Source organism: Aptenodytes forsteri, unplaced genomic scaffold, assembly GCF_000699145.1.
Source record: "Aptenodytes forsteri isolate BGI_AS27 unplaced genomic scaffold, ASM69914v1 Scaffold295, whole genome shotgun sequence".
Lineage (NCBI taxonomy): Eukaryota > Metazoa > Chordata > Aves > Sphenisciformes > Spheniscidae > Aptenodytes > Aptenodytes forsteri.
Window position 1 is genome coordinate 986,941 of NW_008795861.1, and position 21,634 is coordinate 1,008,574.

Sequence of the window (21,634 nt, forward strand, 5' to 3'; positions counted from 1 at the left end):
TGTGGCTGTGCTAGAACTGGGAAGGTTCATTTCTTAGTGAGTCCCTTACCTCTAGATGCAAGGAAGCAGAGCTCCCCAGCCAAAATTTTCCATGCTCTGTGGCATCCTCACACACCACTGTCAATCAAAATGGTGTTTTAAAACTGGACAGCAGCAGCTGTTTTCCACAGTTGTCCATATTTTCAGGTATAGTATTTCATAAGGATAACTAGGAAAATGTGCATTTCTGTTCAATAGTGGAAGAGCTGGTTGGCCTGACCACCGTGAGTGTTGACATACTTCCTCAGGTATGAGCCTTCATCTTTCTGGGCTTGCTGATCATATCAGAACTCTTCCTAGTTGTCTCACTGGTGATCAAGGAGCCACCAAAGAGAGGTGATCTGCTGGACCTCATACTTAAAAAGGAAGAACTGGTGGGTAGTGTGAAGATCGGTATCATCCTTGGCTGCAGTAACCACGAGACGGTGGAGTTCAAGATATGTGTCAGAGGGGTTGATATTGAGGTCAATACTGTTTAATACCTTCCTGAATGACCTCAATGATGCAGCAGAGTGCACCCTCAGCAAGTTCGAAGATGATACAAAATTTGGAGGATTGGTTAATATAATAAATAGTGACGCTGTCATTCAGAGAGACCTTGAGAGGCTGGAGAAATGAGCTAACAGGAACCTAATGAAGTTGAGCAAAGAGAAATGCAGAGCCCTGGGTTTTGTTGGTGGCCAACAGACTGGAAAACAGCTTTGCAGAGAAGGACCTGGGGGTCCTGGTTGACACCAAGTTGAACATGAGTCAGCAGGGTGCCCCTGCGGCACAGAAGGCCAACAGCATCCGGGGCTACATTAGGAAGAGCATTGCCAGCAGGTCAAGGGAGATGATCCTTCCTTTCTACTCAGCACATCTGGAGTGCTATGTACGGGGCTTCCCAATACAAGAAACTTGAAATTCAAAACTTGACTGGACACAGTTCTGGACAACCTGCTTTACTTGACCTTGCTTGAGCTGGGGGGTTGGACTAGACAATTTCCAGAGGTGCCTTCCACCTCAACCATTCTGTGAGTCTGTGTGATTCTGTTTTCCAGCTGTAAAGTGGGCTGGCATTTGTTTTGAGCAGAAACAAGTGATTGAAGGCTATTTAAAACTAATTTAAATGAAAATAGTGTCTGATCTTATGCTCCTGATAAAGGTTTAGCACGTAGAGGCAAGTAACTTACATAGATTTATATGTAGACTTAAATAGAGACAAGTTCTAGGCATGCTGTCAGTACAAAGACTCTGCAGATACTTCAGCAAGGAGGAAAATGCCACAAATTGGTGAGGGAAAATGTCTCCAAGCATTTAGCACGGGCACAACCTGTGAACCCGTGGTAAAAGTCACTCAGTACAGAGCTGACTTTCATGAGACTCTTCTCATGTGTCTTCCATGTGTGAGTAGTTGTGGTAGCAATGAAAATTACACTGTCATTTAAGTGACGTAGGAGAGTAAGTCCACTTAATTTTCAACAGGACTTTGAGTCTTTGAATACCTTTTGAAAACTGGGTGCATCTTCTAAGCTTGAGTGTTTTTGAAAACCCATGAAGAGTGATCAATCCTCCAAACTTTACCATGAAACTACTTAATGCATTTTGTACTATGCTGTGGGACATTTTATTGACTTGTTCTGCACACACCAGATTTTTCAGCAGCAGACTAGAAAAAATCAGTAAGTCAGTCCCCATTTGGATTTCTGAATACAGAAATTCTGGAATTTTAAATGCATATATGGCTAAATTTTAGCCCACATGTTTTTGGACATTTGTATTTGAACAAATGTATTTGAACATTTATTTGAAATGCATTTGTGTATTTTAACGTCTTGCATATTCAGGTGCTTACGCCCTCCAACTCAAATGTTTAGACAATTTAACCATTTTGGTGTGGTATGTATGACCAGTTGAGCACTGTTTGTTAGTGACTTTAGGTATCTTGAGATGCTGGCAAAGCACCCTGCTGTGAAGACTTGCAGAGCCCTGAACCTATATTGTCATGTTTTTATGGGTAACAGGGAAGCAATAAGTATTTAAAAAGTGGAGATAGTTCTACATGAATCACTGTTGCAACTCCTGTCTCAAGGAGAGCTCAGCCGTGTACACAAAACTGAACTTTTTTACCACTAAATAGGTGCAGTTTGGAGATGTGGGGAATGGAGATACGCTGTTTGGAGATGCTGCAAAGCAGCCACTGAGCTGCCACTGCCAACTGTTTTCTTCCGCGTCTGATTGCAAGTGCTCTTGGTTTGTGCCTTGACAAAAAAAGCAGAGAAGCCCAATTCAGGCAGAATTGAGGGCTCAGGCATTTTATTGGCACGGGTAGACTCTTACATCTGTCCTTGTTGGCTGTGTCTTCATCCCTCACACAGCATTGCCTGTGTCACCTCCCATGTCAAGGTGCCCTCACGGAGTAGGACATCCAGGGACCACACTAGATCAAGGAGATGAGGGTCCCAGATCCATGGGATTGAAGAGGAGTGTATGCCTGTAACATAGAGTTGAAGGTACCCCTACTTCACACTCCTACCAGCTTCTGGACCAGACAGGGCTCCTCAGCCCTTTCTCTTCCTGTCAGGAGCATGTCCCTTGTTTCTTCCTTCCTCCTTCTCCTTCCTGCCATTGGGATCCAACCCAACCTTTCCCTATGTGGCTCTACCTCCTGCAGGATGGTGCTACCTGTGCTCACCTCCTCCCGCAGACATGGCAGTGCCAGGAGTCCAGCAAAGTAAAAGCATGTTGAGGAGCCTGTGCTAGAGGAGATGGGGTTGTCCCAGGTACTACATGTGCTACGGTGGGTGTTAGCCCTGGCCTTCTCTGTCCTTCCTCCTGCCTTGCCAGGTGCCTTACAGATCTCCCCTTGGATTTGGTGGTCCAGGTCAGATCAGAGCACAGCACTGGAGGACCCAGAAGGGGGACAAAGCTCCCTTCCCACCATGTACCCTTGTTGATTAGCACACTGGCAGTGCCGTCGCCTCTCCTGGCAGCACTCATATAAGGAGGCAATGGTATCAGAGCAGCCTATTTTGTTAGCCATTTTCTGTAAACTCTCTACAAAAGAGTCTACAGTCAGTGTCCTTTCACTCCAGGCAGCTGCCTGTTTTACCTGGTCTGAGGGTGCTCATGGTCATGGGTGGTCATGGGCTAGGAGCCTCCTGCCCATTCTGTGGCAATGACTGTATAAGCTGCACAGACTTTCAGGACTAAAACCATCTCCAGGAACTGACCCTGGCACTGTGACCTGCTGTGCAATAGGATAGCAAAGCATTTGCTTCTTGCTTTATGAGTAAGTGGGGCTTGGGATTGTGTCAGGCTGTGGCCGTGTACTAACCTGGCTGTGCCTTCCTTCCACAGGGAATGATCTCTTTCTGGTCGCAGTCCATGAGCTGGGACATGCGCTGGGTCTGGAACACTCCAATGATCCCAGTGCTATCATGGCTCCTTTCTACCAGTACATGGAAACACACAACTTCAAACTGCCCCAGGATGACCTCCAAGGAATTCAGAAAATCTATGGTGAGCAACACTATCCAGTCATCTACACTGAGCTCAAGCCTAGTGAGTATTTTACAGCCACAGACAGGTAGCCCCCAAAATGCTTGCAACCAGTGGGCTGGATTTCCTGCCATAGCTGAATGGGGAGCCGTTTAAAGCCCTTGATCCACAGCCAAGTATCAGACAACTGTCCCAGTGGCAATATCTTTGCACAAGTCAGGATAACCAAACCTCTGTGATCTCACTGCTGCTCCATCCCTCACTATGTCCCCAATATCAAGGAGCACTAGAAAGGGAAAAACAGGCGGTTTGTCCATTAGGAACAGCCAGTGCAAATAGAGGGGAAGAATGCGAAGAACATGGAACATCAAGGAAAGGTAAAAGGTATTTATGCACTCATTTTTTCCTCCATATATAGAAGGTGGGGAAAAGAAGTTTGGATCTGCTTAGGGAACACTTTACTTCTTTTAATCTCCAGCTGAACATTGTTGTATAACGTGCCACAAAGATAAGGGCTCAAAGAAAAGAGAGAGGAAAGGAGGCAGAGGGATTATGGGAGAAAACCAAGGGGCTGCAGATGATGTGGTACCATGTGACAGGATCATGGATACCAGGGTGTGAGGACAGGGACTTTCAGAGAATTATTGGCTGAAGGAGACTCTGGGAGGAAGGGAGATGCAGGTTTTAGGAGCCACAGTCAAGGGGAGGCTGAGCTAGAAGATGCTAATGGTACAGTCTGTGGCAGCCCATGGAAAACATGTTTTGTCAAACATCCCTGATTCCATTCTTTGAGGAAAGTACAAGTTTGACAGAGAGGTTATTTCATAAATGTAGCACAGAGCAACTATGCTATGTAGCTATGCAACATTTGCCGCTGCTTGATGTCTGGAGTCAAATATTAGCTCCCAGTACCAGTAGAGCAGATATTATATGAATTAGACCTGAAAAAAGGTGTTTGTAAGGGATTGCTGCTGGGATCAGTGGCAGACCTGACACTAGTCAATGTTTGCATCAGGGATCTGCCAGTGAGTTTTAAATTACTTATAATAGAATTTGTGTCAAGACCTGTAAGACTCCAAAGCAGTACAGCAAGACTTCAGAGGTCTAAACTGTATGTCAATTGTTTGAGTCTGATTTTTTTTTTTTTTTTTTTTGGTGATGGTGACTGGAATGAGATTAATTTGTTCAAATGTAGATGCCTAAAGAAGAGAAATCTCTTCTGGGCTAGTTTCCCTGACTCCTGTCTGGGGAATGGGAAAAAAGAAGCATTTGTAGAGTGCAGTTCATCCTCACTGTAAGGCAGATATCCAAGTAAGGTCCAACATTTAAAATGGCTTGAAATACACCCAGGGGAACTGGCTTTTCCCATTAGTGCAGCTGAAGATTTCTCTTTATTGTTCATTACCAGGATGAAGTTGCATGGCAATTGTCCTATGGTATCATTTAATTATGCATACTTTAACGTAGTATATATTCAAATACTCAGGATAACAGAGACTCTGGATGGTTTTGAAATAAAGTGCTGGGGTAGTAAGTATTAAACTTCCATTAAATAACATACCTAAGTTTTCATTTTTGAAAGATGCTAAAATGTCATTACACTGTTTCTATTTTGAAATGTTCCTGTGAACTTTGACTAATCAGAAAGAAAAAAATAATCTTAATTTATCGCTGACAGTGAAAGTGCAATCAAGAAAAAATTACTGGTTTCTCTGTTTTCAGATACCTTTTTGGAAAGGAGCAGATAAGGAATTGACAGCCATGCTTCTTCACATTTGTGGTTCAAGCCAGTATCAGCTGTGGCTGAGCTGGGGACCAGCACTCCCCCAGCACAGCTTGGGCAGGGACCCAATGCCCAGGGCTGAGCTGAAACGGGGCTCCTGGGCCCATGGGTGGGGGTGGAGGTACCTGGTGATGCTGGTCAGGGCCATTAAGACCTATTAGTGTCCTCTGGGCCCTGACAATTTGTGAGAGCACTGCACGGTGTCTTGTGCACAGCTATGACAGAACAGAGGTCTCCATACTGTACTGCCTATGGCTTGGCAGCAGCACCACTACACTTCCACTTATTTTTCACTTACATAGTGACATTAAACGTTAGCCACATACTGTGTTAAGATTCTCTGTATGCGATATAATATGCTTAAAATTTTAACTCAGCTTGAAAAAAGCAGTATGAATGAATTACTACCTCGTACAGGTAGTAATTAGGAATTACTTTTTTGACTATCATGGACTCACATGAGGCTCTTCTCTGAGGCCTTTGAACTGGAGTGGGTTGGGGATGGTGTTGGTGGTTGTAGAGATAACTAGTCCTGCAGGGAATAGAAGGAGCAGCTTCTGCAGTAGGAGCTTTGATTCCCCAGGTAGAGATTTTGGCCCTTAGCACAGAGTTACAGTCCAAAAACTAAAGTTTAGTTTAAAACTAGGTTTTACTCTTATGGTTCACAAAGAAAGGATGGAAAATGCAGGTTATGTTTCTCCCTGGAACCGGCGATATGAGAGCAGATCCTTTCATCTGAGCTTCTTACAACTGAGAAGGGACTGCTGAAATATCCTTCTTGTAGCTTTAGCAGGAACATTCAACTAGTGTGTTTTATTTCCACAGTGCCAGTCTGCTTTGTTGTGCCTTGGGAATGCCAAATGCCCATCTACCAGAGCACCTGTCCAAAAATCAAAACTTCCTGCTTTCTTGCTGCTTTGACATTCTCTACAGTGCAGCAGCATGTGCTCAATACGTATTATTCAGGAACCTACTATGCAAAATAAGTCATAGAGCCAGAGCCACTGCCTTGCCTGTAGCATCCTTTTTTAAAAATAAATTAAATTAAAACTTCTAATTTTTCATTCCACTGAAGTTGCTAGAACAAAGAACAGGGGCTCTACTAAAGCTTAAGTCCATTTTGTCTCCTTCTTTTGGGAATGATGCGTTTCAAATGTATTTTTATGTTGTATCTGTGTTTATCCATTAGAAAAGAAATATGTCTAAATATGTCATATAATAATTTGTTGAATTATTAAGTTATTTTCTGCTGGATTTATTTCAAAACTCACCTAAAGAGACAGTAGGTGATGTGAACTCTTGTTTGTGCTTCATGCTGGTTAGTATAAGGACAATGTTTAAAATGTTATTTCCACTTATAAGCTAATGATGAAAAGGCCAGCAGCTCACCGTGTGTGACAGGGTAGACTGTAAGACAAGTCAGCAGTATTTCCATCTTCTGATAGGTGCTTCTTGTAGCAAGTTCCTTGACAAAATGAGGGAAATATCATGACTGTTCTTTACATGTCTTTTTCAGAAGGATATCTCCCACTGTACTTATGTGCCCATGTCACAAATGAGATGCCCAGGAAGGAATTAAACTGGAAATAATACCATTATGTAGGTCCCCTGGATATCCTGTTGACTGCCTCGTTTTGCTAGTGGTGAAGTCAGGGCTGCATGCAGCTACAGTGCAGATGGGGAGACATACTCAGCCATGGCCTTGTCACACAGCCTGAACTGGTCATCCTTCAGCACTGGTTCTCCTGTTCTTCACGTCCTGCTCTAAGTACCCTTTTGCAGTAGGCTGTGAAGCAGCCTCTCATGTTAGGAGTGACTCTTATGACACTATGCCTGGGGGGTTGACATGATGTGCAGGGAAAACTCACATTCACATGGATGCTTGGAGCTGGTAAACCAGGCCATTACCTTCAAGGCCCTTTCAAAGCCTAAGGTCACAAAGGAAAAGTCTCCTAATCACTCAAAGATAGACCAAATCATTAAGCCTGGAAACAACCTCAAGGATCTGGGTCCTCCCAAGTCTCACTGAGGACGTGTCAACCTCACAAATCTTTTCTGCAGCTCAAGAGGAGAGCTCCCAGTCAGTGTACATGCTGCATCCCATGAGGGCTGAGGTCTAGGGTGGTCATGAAACCACACCAGCCCCTGGCCAAGGAGCCAGCTCTGACATCCAGGAACAGGGGTTCAGCAGGGCACAGTGTCTATGAGCAAATAGCACCTTCTGCTGGCCTCATTACTCCTGTGTAGCAAGCACGTGTTCGTAACCTCCCTCACCTTTTCCCAATGGCGGCCCATAGAGCCATCCCAGATCCTTGTAGCCTACATGTATGGCTGCAAGCCCATAGAGATCCTTGTAGCCTACATGTATGGCTGCATGAGATGGCTTGTGATGAAACAGCAGAAAGACCTGATGCAAAGTGCTCCACATGGTGACACTGCATTGTGAGTGGGACCATCAGAGCAAGGTTTGCTGTCCTGCAGGACCTGGAAACATTAGGCATAGGACTGTTTTCCGATAGTGTCCTCTTGAACGTGGGAAGAGAATAGAGTAATATCCAAGACCTTATCTATAGAAGCTGCAAGATCTGGAACTTTTGGATCCATGCACCATGGTGCTGTGCTCGTAGGAAGGCAGGGGAAGGAAAATGCACAGCAATAGGAGAGCTGGGGGGATCTGCCCTGGTGCCACATCTCTGGCATGTTGCAGAGATACCAGACTCCCTCTCTATGTTGCATCCCTTCATTTGCACCTTTCCTTCTGTCCAGAGACTGTTGGACCCAGCAGGAAATACCAGACTCCACCTCTGGTGCATCCACTGAGTCTCACCTGCCGTATGCCAGGTCTCCATTCCCATTCCTCTGAAAACAGGCAGGGAGTAACCGCCCGGTTCCCGGTGCTGTCCTTGGGGTCCACCTGACACCTGGAGGACCCTGCCAAGACACAGGCACTCACCCATGCCCACATCAGCCCTGGAGCTGCACACATTGTGTGTGAGAGGAAGGACCTGATCATGTGGATCAGCTGCCTCCTGATGAAGGGAGAGCTGAGGGGGAGCCCACATCTCTTGGGAGGTTTCTCAGCTGATGGAGAAACACTGCTTTATGTTACAGCTGGGCATGAAATACTCCTCTCATCCTACAGATCTTTCTGAGTATAAAAAAATGTTCTCTTTTGCAGTGGAGCAGATGTCAGGCTTCTTAAAGTTTTTTGAGAGGGGAACTGGGCTGCAAGTACCACAGCTGGAGCATCTTGCAGAGCCCCAAACTTTCATCTTTTGCCTGTCTAAGTCTGGGAATTTTGCATCCAGTTTTCTTGCACCCAAAGCAGAGGACCCAACCTCAAGGTGAATCGCCTCATTACAGAGCCCAGGAGAGCATTCCCTTTGGCTTAGAGCAAGGATTTCAGCCATGGATGCTTGTCTTCCAGGTGAATGCTCTATCACCTGGGTGGCAGTTGGTCATTCAGAGGAGAATGTCTATGTGAGAAGGGCTCAAGAAACCCTTCCTGCCGCCCAGTGATGATCACGGGGGCCTCGACTGCCCAACTGTTGGGTACGCTGTGGGTCCTGGGGCTTGTTCTGCAGACTGTAGTGCACTGTGGCAAGGATACCCAAACTAACTGAAATAGCTCATTCACTTCACTGCTGAAGTCTAACCTCAGAAGTGCTCTGTGGACAGGTTTACGAAGCGAGCAAGGGAAATGAGTCCTTCCTAAGTTCTGAGCTGTTGTGGATGGACTGTCTCTTGTCCCTGAGATAGCTTCTTGGCAGCTAGCTCTTTTAATATGAACCGGGACCTCTCTCCACTGTCCTGGAGTCTGCAGAGCAGCCAGGTGGGTTTCTCTCACTCTCCCAGGCTCATTTGGACCATATATTTTGATTTGAAACTGAGGAGCCTTTCCTGTGTACCTGAATAGCTGGTACAGTCCTGCAGAAACATGCAGGCAGCTCAGCTCTTTACAACCAAAAAACCCCTGTATGTTATTCAAAAGTGTAACTAACTGCCTGCCTGTAGTCTGGATGATAGTTTTATTCTTGGAGTGAATGTTAAGAAGATAAAGACAGGCCTTTGTTTGCAGGTGGATCGTTATCATCTCCCCTGATCTGAAACTAAAAGCGTCCTCTGTACTGGCAGGCTTGGAGAGCCGCCTGGCTCGTGCAGAGCTGGCTGTGACGGATGCTGAGCCATGCAAGATGCTGAGCCTCCAGGCAGGTGTTGTGCAGTTGAGGGAACACTCTGTCAATAGCCAGGAGGACAGTACAATTATATTTTGTCCTCAACTATCGACACAGTGGCTCCTAAATGCCTCCTCTCTCTGTGTTATCTTCACAGGTCACCTTGGTATTCAGATGGTCTGCGACAGAGGAAGCATGAAGGGAGGAGGCTAAGTGCCAGTGGCGGAAGTCACACTCTGAAGGTGATCTGCTGTGACCCAAAAGCTTTCTGACATTCTTTGCCTTGGTTGTGATAGAGAGGAAGAAAGTCTTCTTCTCCACACAGTGTCTGTAAAGTCCCAGCAAGTTGCTTCCCTCCAGAACATAGAGTTTCCAGCTCCAGGAGGTTTCTTACCTGCTTCCCATGTGGAAGTGGCTGCAGGTTCAGCCCTGGGGGTGGGTTCGGCTCCAGTGCTGGGATCACACGCAATAACTAGGTGACCGGGTTCAGGCCCAGTTGCAGATCCATGCAATAGCCTCTCTCACTTAATTTTTCTCTCAATGAGATTTGCTCTGACTGATTCTCTGAAGTTGCTTGGAAATGTAGTGATAGAGGCTGTGATTTGCGCGCGATACTGCCTGGTTAGTTATATCAGTGGTGGGTGTAATCGGTTCCTGTAATAAATACCAAGGTGCCGGCATCTCTTAAGTAACTCTTTGTTCACATAGTCATCTCTGCTGCTGATAAACCTGTTATATCTGGCCTTTAGCCATCTGTTTTGGAGGCAGATTACTGTGATGAGATTCTGGAAATAGTAATGACTGGCAAACTATATAGGGTTTATTCATTCTGCTTTCATGCCAGGTTGTGCTCTGAAGTGGCTTAGGTCTTACGAGATAGCATCTTTCTTCAGCAGTGGACAGACTGTGCTTCTGCTTTCCATCCCCCTAACTGTAGACCAAATTCTGCCTGCCTAGCACTTGGACCCAAGGCTTTTCATGTTGTATGTGTGCTCCTCTGCTCTTTGCACGTGTATAACTGTAGGATTACCTTCCACCTTTAGCTGTAAGTAAGTCCACCCTCACTCAGTGATGAAGCAAAGGCAGCAATTAAAAATAAAAATGCAATCTGTATAACTACAAGAGGAGACAAGACTGCAATCAGGATAAATTAGAAGGCCCAGAATGCATAAAAACAAGAGAAGTGAAAGATAGCAAGGAAAAATCCATGGCTAGAAGGGAAAGACAGTAAGAGGAATATTTTAAGTAAGTGAAATGACAAAGTCTGCATCCAAGCAAGTTGTAGTACCACCTGCAAAATGCATGGGAAGCCTTGTCAGTGCTGGGTACCTCCTTCAGAGCAATATGCCAGCGCTAGTTTGGCCACTGCAAGCAGTGAGTACGTATGGTAGCCCAGCTTCCATTGTTGGTCCTGACTTATAATCTCTTTCCACTGCTTTAGCAAATGTTTTAGTTAATGCAAATCTCTGGTTCACCTGAATCATTGCTGATTTGCACCATCCTGACCACAGTGGGTACAACTGTTTCTGCCTTGCAATTTTAACTGCATTCTGTTTCAGTGGCATCTTAGGGCTAATTAAAACCTTTACACCGGTCCCCTGGGTTGTGGGTGCTATTTTAATTTTGCTCTTCTCTGCAGAAGACTATGACAGACTTTGGGCACTTAAGTTGACCATGAGAGAGTTGAACATGACTGCTGTCCTGCAGCAGGGGCAGGGCAGGCTGTAACCTGGTATATGAGTGGTCCTCACTTGTGAAGAGAGAGTGAATCTTTAATAACTCCAATCATGCATGAGATGTTAAATTTCTGGTGTATGACCAGAATACTAGAGTCCCTATTCTGCACCTTACTATCAGATTCTATGTGTCTTTGTGACCCATCAGACACGTTCATCATAATTTTCTTTAGATATTACTCCTGTCTCACCCTTTTTTCCTTTAAAAGAGAGGGGGGAAAAAAATAATGTCATGTCCTCATCTTACTGCTCATGGTCAACTCTATAGAACTCTATTCTCGCTCTCTTCTCCTTTCAAAGTGTGGAGTTTTTGGCTTGTTATTTCTGGAAATCCAGAGCTGCTGTTGATTTGGGTATCTCCATCCGTTCGCTGTGTCTGAGAAGCAGAACCGCCCCGACTTGGCAATCACTCCCTTTCACACTCTGTGTCTTTCCAGCGAGCAGTTTGAATACATAACACACCATGACTTCTTGGGTCCCTCCCAGACAATTCCCTCTGACAGCAGGTGTGCCTCTCTGCATTGCAGATTGCTACGTATCTCACCCTGTTTAAAGGCAACAGTGCTCCTTGGAGTCCTCCTTACAATCATGTTGTGAATTTCTTTCTAGCTGCCTCTCACAACACAGGGATCTATCCTGTGCTGGAACTGGTGGTGGTCTTCTGCAAACTACCAAGTATCTGTTTAATGAAATTGCTCCACTGTATCAATTAAACTGACCACCAAAGAGGCTTTTCTGATCCATATATGGCAAGAGAAATGCATCTCTTGTTTGGTCAGTGCACGGCAGCATTAGCCTCTTGCAAAGGGGAGGGAACGAACAACTACACCTCTCATGCTTCTGTAGCAACATGCTATAGTCTCATTTAGAAAGATGATCCTTGTATCAGTTTGTTGGCAGGGGAATCCCATCATGTAGGACATGGATTAGAGTTTTTTTCAATGTTATTTACAAAACGCATCCACTCAAAGCCATGTGGATGGCAGCACAAGAGCAAAAGGATCACACTGCAGTTTAATGAGACCTGCAGTGTGCACTAAGTCATTGCTTAGGAAGTCAAGATTTACCTTTCCTTAATGCAAGCATTTCCTGTCTTCACCAAGCATGTAAATTGCTGGTTTTCAAACTTAATTTATTCAGATACTATAACTGGCACCAAGTGCCATTTTTGGCAGCCAAAACAGGTTACCAGTTTCCTGCTTCTTTAGTTCGCCTAAGCAGGAGTTGAACACTGTGCTCCCACGTCCCATCTGAACAAACCAGAACCTGAGCTTTCTTTGAGTAAGATCTGCCTGGGACCTCTTTCCCCATTCCCATCCCTTCCCCTGCAGCATATCCCACTGTACCAACTCAATCTTATCTCCATGAGCTTTCCAGCCTGAACCAGAAGTGCCAGCTAGCGTGCCGCTTGTTGGAGGAGAAGCCTTTGCACGGGCCATGTGCTTCACACCACAATAAGTTGTCTATGGCTGTATTAGCAAACAATGTCTATGGCTGCTAGCAAGAATAATAGTAGCACATCTGTAGATACAGCAGTATTTAGGGATGGTGTTGAGTAAATAGAGTGCTGAGGACTTGACACGCACTCTGTATGCATTTTGGAGAAAGGGCTGGTTATTGTGGATTAGCTCTAGCTGTGTCCTGTGATGCCTTTTTGCAGCTGCAGTATCCCAGATGCGCTCCAGAAGTGCATCTTCAAGTTTAGCTTTGTCCAAAAAGAATGCATTTCATGAACTTCAGTGTGAATCAAAGCACAGAAATTGCAAATGACGGAGCATCTCTTCAAAAGCACACTCCTGAGCTGAACTGAAACACTAGTGTAGATGCACCCGTATTGCCTGGCTAACAAGGGGGTCCAACCCTCTTGCTCCTATGACAGGCAATGTCTAGAGACCTTTGCTGCATACCATTTGGGGAGAATTCACAGATCACTAGCAGTAGCAGTATCACAGTTTGGGAATTTTATTTAAAAAAGAACTTTATGGTCTGCTAAGATACTGGGCACTGAACAGCTAAGAATGGAGGGGGATGAGAAATACATAGTATCAGTATAATATTTTTATCTGTTTCATATAGGCAGCTTTCCAAGAATAATTATCAACAGAGAATCCTCATCTAAAGGACTTCTGTGAGCAATATTTGACATCTTCTATTAAAGTTCTGGAATAAAAGTAAATAAAAATAGTTGCTAATAAAAATTGCATATGGCACAAAATATCACATTATGAGGACAAGTCACCTTGAAGAAATATAATGATCCATTTGAAAAGCTTTAGAAAAGAGCTGTAAGAGTAAGTCTCAAGATCTTAAAACCAAAAGACATTGCAGCAACAGGCAGAAGGAGCGGGTCTATTTAGCTCATTAAGGAGAATTTTGAAAGCATCCTCGTCAAGATCTGTAAATGATTAAATGTTGAGACACTAGAGATAAGAAAAAAAAAGCTGCACAAACTCAGACAATAGGTAAGGCACAGACTTTAGCAACGACAGGGCTTAATCATTGGAACAATTTGCTGTACATTATAGAGGATTTTCTATGGCTTGAAATCTGGAAAATGTGCTGTACCCTGCACAAACCACACCAGGTTTCTGGCCTGGTACTGCAGGAAGTTGGACTATATTTTCTAAGTGGTACTTTCTGAACATAATATCCATGAAACCTACACAGAAGGTTCTTACCATTACAACCTTAATAACAATTAAATATGATGGCTTTCTCTGATGACTTCTTTGTCACTAGCTGTGACGATTTTCATTAACCCAGTCACCCTCCCAGGATGTGTTAAGCACTCATTCATTATAGGATCCCTTTGAAAATGTAACATTTGAGAGCTAAGTTGACATGGGGACTTGGGCACCTAGCCACCATGTTAGGCAGCATAGTTCAAAATGTTTATCTGCAAAAGTCCTCTTCTAATCCCATGGGTGCGTAGCCTCCATGGGTATCTAAATCCTTACTCATTAATTCCTTCTCTGGGTATGGGCAAGGCAATCGCCCACAACAGGGTAACTCTCTTTCAGCTTGTGAGGATGAGCCTTGTCCAGTGCAAGTGTTCAATAATAACAGCTGGTGTGAAGCACATCAGCAGTGATGTTGAACCCCTAAAACAGTGAGACTGATATAGCAACCATGAAAGTCAGTCCCCATTCTGCACACTGGTGGAGGTTTGTCCTGCAATCTCTCTACATAGCCCCTTCAAAAGCACCGTTCAGAAAGAGATTGAAACCGTAATCCATGCAAATAAACAATCAAATCCCATTTGATTACATCAGGTACAAAACTTGCCAAAATCTCTTGCTTCTAGTAGCCTTCTGCTTATTACCATACAAACTTGTGGCCTTCTCTCAGAAGCAACAAGAAATCTATGACTCTTAATTAGATTTGGTCCAGATTTTATCACTAACTGTTAATGAAATCGTCCTATGGCAGAGTTAGTCTAAAAGCAAACCTCTGCTCCAAGTGTGTCACCTGTATTTTTATAACTCTTAACATTCCTGCAGCCTTGTCAGATCTCAAAGCTGAGCCGGGTAAGGATTGAAGGGGAGGGCTGTGCTTGTAGGGGGCATCATTTGAATGAGAGCATGGTCCCTTATCACGGCTGTTCATCAGAGTTCCCATAGTGTTCTGAAAGCAAAGGTTGGTGACTAAACTGTAATAAAGTAATTGCTTTCTAATTTCTAAATTCCCTTGCAGTTCCCCTTAGATTGTTTTTCAATTACTGGTTTTCACACCCTAACTTTTTCTGGTTTTGCTTTGTTTTGTTTTGTTTGTTTGTTTATTTTAATGATCTACTAAACATTTCTATTCAAGGGTTATTACCTTTCATTTCAGTTGGGAACATGATTGGTGTGGCTCCTCCTTCCTTTTAGCTCCAGCCTCCTTGGGAAGACCTACAAAAACATACTGGCTCTCCTTCAGTTCTTATCGCTCATCTGTTTTGGGACATCTTTCACGTGTGGATGCATCTCGTTCTGCTCCCCATTTCTAGGGAATGAGCTCTGCATAAGGAGTATGTAAATTCCTGGCAATGCTATTCATCCAGCCTGTTGCCTTTTAAAACCTACGAGGGAAGCACAGAAAATTCAAACTTGTCCACTTTGCTAAACACTTTTCTTTTCACTTCTAGGTCCTCCTGTTGAGCCCCTGGAGCCAACCAGGCCTTTACCGACTCTTCCTGTTCGCAGAATTCACTCCACTTCAGAAAGAAAACATGAGAGACAGCCAAGACCTCCTAGTCCTCCTCTGGGTGATAGGCCATCTCCTCCTGGCACGAAACCGAACATCTGTGATGGCAACTTTAACACCGTGGCTCTCTTTAGAGGAGAAATGTTTGTTTTCAAGGTACTAAGAATTCCTCCTTACCCATGAGTCTTTCTTTAGTTTTATTGCTGGAAAAGATTAATAGAAGTATAAGGCAGTGAGATTTGAAATGTCTGTGAAAATAGCTCAGTTCCTCTGAGGCTGATGAATGAGCAGTATTAGAAGGAAATGTAAGCAGATATTGGCTCTGTAATATTTGGAAACAGTGCCTGGTGGGATTCACAAAACGCCTGGGCAGCCTGTGCACCAAAATGTGAACTGGATGCACTGGCAGAGAATTCAGACACCATCAAGCTCAGAGAGGAGCCACCTGTAAAGCCAGAAAGCAATACCAGTTCCTAACCAGGGATTAAGCCTCGTTGCCTCCAGAGACGGCATGCATCGAACCCTGGGCTTCAGGGAGCACTCAGTCTACCTGAAGCTCTTGGGGAGTTTGAGTCAACCTTGTTTGTAAATTACAGCCAGCGAGGAAGGAGAGGCTTTGCTCAATAACCCATGTTAGAGTGCCTTGCATATGGAAACCTATGGTCCCATTCCCAAAATACCTGTAGCTTTCACTCTGCCCAATGGCTATGAATGTGGAGAGGGATATATTGAAGGTCATTAAATGCACAAACCACATCAGTGGCAGAAAATGCCTGAACTGAAAATAGTTGAAGGCTGGGACAGCATCTGGGAGAAGTCTCACAGGCTCTGTCCTGAGCATCCATTATGGCTTTAACTAATGATCTCATATCTAAAGGGATATTTAATAACTCCTTTGTGCCTTTGGATGTTGTGCACTTCACACAGTCACCAGGTAATGTTAAGGCTGTATGGCTCTCCTGGGGTCTGATAGTTGAGCACCAGTTGTACCAGCACAAGTGACACCTCAGTGACGAGACATGCAGAGAGGTCGCTCACAAATGAGTTCATAACACTTATAACTGTGGACTTGCTTCCCCCTGCTCCTTTTTCCTCTCCTTCTTTCCACCCTTTTTCACAGCACCAGCAATCAACTTCTCACCCTTATGGCTGCCATCTTCCCCACGAAGCGTTTCCCTCACTGAAGCCAGTGTTGGGCTGGGTTGGAGCTGTCATCCAAACCAGGACTTCTGTCTTTAATGGTTACGGGGCCTAGGCAGGGATTAGTAATGCTTGATGCTGGACGCCCAGCCTGATTTGACTGCAAGATAAAAATAGTCAGTCTGAAGACGCTTCTGGTTTTCTCAGGATCGCTGGTTCTGGCGTCTGCGCAACAACCGAGTGCAGGAGGGATATCCCATGCAAATTGAACAGTTCTGGAAAGGCCTCCCCGCAAAGATTGATGCAGCCTATGAGCGGTCTGATGGAAAATTCGTTTTCTTCAAAGGTACAGTACATTTCAGTACAAGCCTACCACACTTGCCTCACATCACACTCTTACGGCATGAAGATGGGGAAAACAGGTACGGTGCATCCTTGTCCTTTTCCAAGGGGACACTTCATGCAGCCTCTAATCCTTAAAATATAGCTTAGTGTGGGGCTGGCCCTGCCAGGACAATCTCTGTATAAAGCGGATATTCATTAGTGGAAGTTGGCTTTCATGTGGTGATAACAAGAAATAGCTCCTATTTCCCAGGGAGTGTCAGTCTCCTGCCTATCTCCTTGAACATGTTTCGGCAAGGCATTAGGGCCTCTCCAGGTATAGGGCACCCCCAAACCACATTTCTGGGCAATTGTCTCCTAAAGAAACAAAACGACCAACCTTATGCCAGGGCCCACATTAGCTCCTTGCACTGTGACAGTGTCTGAACAGGATCCTGTAACTTGAGAGCAAGTTGTAAGCAAGGAAGAGTGGCTGGAAAGCATCGGCATGCCCCCATACAAAAACACAGTACCTGGTCTTCTGAATTTATGTCTGCAGCTTCAGTCCCTCAGCTCAATAAACTGTATTAAAACTTGAGAAGGCTCAGAAAAAGGCAAAAGAAATTATCAAAAAGTATGGGCTGACCTCCTGCAAGGAATGAGGGATGCCAAAGACAGGGTATGAGAGAAGTCTTTGAAATCATGACTGGCCTAGAGAACATAAATGGGAAAGGGTTGTTTAACATTTCTTCCAAAACAAGAGCTGAGGAGCAGCAAATGAAATCAGGAGGTTTCAGGTGCAAAATGAAGAGGAGGAGCAGCTTTTTCACTTACACAGTTAAGCCCGGAAGTCCTCAACATGCTGTGGTTCATTGTGGCTATTTTACATTTATATTGATTCAACTACTAATTAGACAAATCTGTTTGTTTGTGTCCCCATTCATCTCTAGGAGATAAATACTGGGTTTTTAAAGAAGTGACAGCAGAGCCAGGCTACCCACACAGTCTGGTGGAGCTGGGGAGCTGTCTCCCCCGGGAAGGCATCGACACGGCTCTGCGTTGGGAGCCAGTAGGCAAAACCTACTTCTTCAAAGGCGACAGGTACTGGAGGTACAACGAGGACAAGAGAGCAACGGACCCAGGATACCCAAAGCCCATCACTGTGTGGAGAGGAATCCCTCAGGCTCCACAGGGAGCTTTTATCAGCAAAGAAGGCTGTATGTATCTGCAGTCATTACGCCTGTTAGATCAGTAACAGCTTGTCTACCTTGGGAGTTGGGTTGTTGGATGTGGGGTATTTTGAATATTTCCTGAGATAGGAATCAAGTCTCAGAAGTTCTAGGGTCACACTGACACCTGCAAGCACCTGCAGTCTGAGGTCCTTCCTGACCCTCATCCCAACCCATGTACCTCCTCAACTGCGAAACCACATTATCACAATGCCAGCTCCGAGGGATAGGAAGGGGACTTTTTTTCTGGTTTTGCTGTCACAACAGTCCCTACCTGAGTTTTCCTGGGCCCTGATTGTGAGGATGCCATAACTTACATTTTTCCTCCTAGGTTCTTACCTGTAGCTAGCTCAGTCAGTCTGTTACAGGCTCCAACCTGCCTGATGTACTTTGAAGTTAGCCATGCTCTGAGTAGGGGGGCTGGACCTCCAGAGGCTCCTTCCAACACAGTTCTTTCTCTGATTTGAAGATTTCTTCCTCTTCTTCCAGTTGGGGAAAGAACTAACAGAAGGGGCTCATGCCGTTGAGGCCGTGTTTAAATTTGGGGCTGTGGTGGGAGACAAGGGCTGAGCTAGGCTGGAGGACTGCAGTGAGAGCCAGCCAAGCTGGAGGACAGATGAAGGGGACCCGATGCTTTCACCATTGTTCCCTTCTCCTTTTTTCTGTTTGTTTTTTCCCTAATCACTTGAGAGCGATTAGAAAAGGAGTCATCTGGGGAGATGAGGGGTACTTCAGACAACATGTAGCCTTTTATTAGCAGCAGGACAAGACTGCTCCTTAACAAAGGCCAAATCTTCTGGATTCTGTGGCCAAAAGGACTCATTCAGCATCTGCTCCCTCAGGCTGGGTGAAGAGAAACTTTAAGTATTCTTCCAAACACTATCCCACCCAGGCACACACTGTCATTCTGCAGATTGTGTTAATTGCTTGGTAATGATGAGCACGTATTTACAGGTGCTTTAGTAAAAAAATAACTCACTGCAGAACACTTACTTTAAAGTTAGTTAGGTTTGGGTTTTTTTATTCACAGCTTGTCTTAGCCAAGGGGAGTGGTGCTCTGTGGGCAACATTGCACCCGCAAGCTAGGGTTATGGCTTCTCCTTTAAATCCTAGCTCCAGAACCACCTTCACTTTTCGATGGTTTTGGGATGCCCTGGATGAATGTGTTTTATTGGCCCAGGCAGCTACCACCTCCAGCCTTTCAGGCTCTCTGAACATCCTCACACAAGCACAGCTTATCAAGTTGAAAATGGTGTGGTGAGAAATCTTCTCTGTTTTGTCTCCTAGTTTATACCTACTTTTACAAAGGGAAGGAGTATTGGAAGTTCGATAACCAGAGGCTGAGTGTGGAGCCAGGCTACCCCAGGTCAATCCTCAAAGACTGGATGGGCTGTAACCAGAAGGATGTTGAACGAAGCAAAGACAGACGCCTCCCCCATGACGATGTGGATATTATGGTGACAATAAACGATGTGCCTAGCACTGTAAATGCAATCGCAGTTGTGATCCCTTGCATTTTGTCTCTGTGTATCCTTGTCTTGGTATACACGATCTTCCAGTTTAAAAACAAAGAGGTGCAGCAAAATGTTGTGTATTACAAAAGACCTGTCCAGGAGTGGGTATGACACAGCCCGCTGCACATTTCAACTCATTGATCTGATGAGGACTATGGACAAAAAAAAAAAGAAAAAAAAAAAAATGCATTCAAAAGCCTACCAAACAAAACTACTTCAGTGACCTACAAGTTTTGGACAGCCTGGGACCGAAAGAAGCCGTAAAACTGGAAAAAATACAGGCAGCCTTGCAGCGTGGAGCCTCTTTCCTTCTTACTGCCTCAGTTGCGTGTCAGTCTTGGTGTGCCATCCTCCACAGGCTCACTCTGCTAACATCAGAGTCTTCAAGACAGGTTTCAACTGACCTGGGAAACTTCCTTCAGTTCCCTGCACCAGTGCTCCCTGTTAAACCCAGCATTCTCCAGTGTAGCTAAACCACCTCTGAACAGAACCATTTTTTTAATAGCTGTCTCATAAATGAATTAAGATCATGAAATCTATGAACAGGAACAATTCAGTATCGTAAGCAGAAGACATTCTGATGCTGAACCATTCTAAAAGATCTTCTTAGTTTATTACAAAATCCAGGGAATTTCCTGGATACAATTTTCCAATACCTGCTGGTCAGATGTTTTGTACATTCATAACTAATCAACGCTGCCACTCAGCACAGTGCATGAGGAACCACTAAGCACTCAAAGAGGTAAATGAGTGCAGAGCAGAAGCTCAAGAAGCACCAAACCAGACACCATGTTACCTGGCAACATCAAGCCCTAGATTGGGACAATCTGAAGACAAAGTAATTGGGTCTAAAAAAACCAATAACGGGAATACATGTTTTTGTTTTGGGAGCCATTCATGAAAGAAATATTTAAATGTCATATGATGTTGTTTTGAGCTCCCATCAGCAAGAAACAATGAACCAATGGTTACCGATATACTGAAAAATATGTATAGACGTAGACTGCACTCTGCCCCTGTTAAGATGCTGGGAAAAGATGAATTGTTGTTATGTGGCATGTATAACTAGATTGTGGAATTTGTATGTTGGGTTTCAGGAGAATGGAAATGTTTGTTTGGAGTGAGATCGTCATTATATTTTGCTGAAATAGTCAAGCTACAGTAAGAATTAGGCCTGTTTATAAAACTAAATCCAATCCCTGTAGATGTTACAAACATTGTATGCCTTCGAAATTTGTGTTTTGTTTTTGCTCACTTCTTCACAGGCAAATATTTGGCAAGGACCAAAGGAAGCATGCCACACAGTAGAATGAGCTCATCACTAGCCACATTTGACAGAGACATAAAAATCAGGTAAAGGCTAGATAAATATCTGAACTTTTGGCTAGCAACTTTTCACAAGTCTCTTCCTACAACAGTAGCTTCTGCTTATCCCTCTTACAGTTGTGAATGGTTTAGGATGTTGTGTCCTAACCACAAACTTAGTCCATTTTGTTGTTGATGCTGATATTTCTACCATGTTAAATAAGAGCGGAAGAAGAGTTTCTTGCAATTCAATGGTGAAGTCCAGCGCTGTACAGAAGTGCCATTCATGTAAGCATATGAACTGCTTTGCACGCTCACTATAAGGAATAGGTGATTAGCGTAAGCCCTCTGCCTATAACTGAAATTTGTTCAGTGCAATGGAAGCGCAATACACAGAAATGTCCAGTTAGTATAGAAAAAGTACAGCTTTGTAATGTCCGCTATAAAAAAAAAATCCAAGGATGACAAACATGCTAAAAATATTCCTAATTGCAATGATGAGGAATGAAGAAGCAGAAAGATTGTTAGCATTCTGAATTTCTAACTAGTGCTCAAATATTGCTATGGTGAAGCACGATAGACAAATAGATACTTCTAGTGAAGCCCACTAGGACTGCATAACACGTGGTCTCAAACTGTATTTTGTCCTTCATAATTGATTTCCATAGCCAAGCTGTTTATTGTGTTTAAACATAAAAAAAAAATATTACAAACATATTACAAAGTG

General features: G+C 44.3%; 1 protein-coding gene across 1 annotated transcript in view; it reads left to right on the forward strand.

Annotated features, from left to right (window-relative positions):
* Window positions 1-19,790, forward strand: part of MMP24 (matrix metallopeptidase 24) — a 43,838-nt gene extending 24,048 nt beyond the window's left edge. The window contains 5 exon segments of the mRNA XM_009284012.2: window positions 3,379-3,540; window positions 15,340-15,554; window positions 16,746-16,884; window positions 17,810-18,076; window positions 19,376-19,790. Of these exon segments, the coding sequence (XP_009282287.1) occupies window positions 3,379-3,540; window positions 15,340-15,554; window positions 16,746-16,884; window positions 17,810-18,076; window positions 19,376-19,713 (1,121 nt within the window). The 3' untranslated portion in view covers window positions 19,714-19,790.
* The last annotated feature ends 1,844 nt before the right edge of the window (window positions 19,791-21,634 follow it).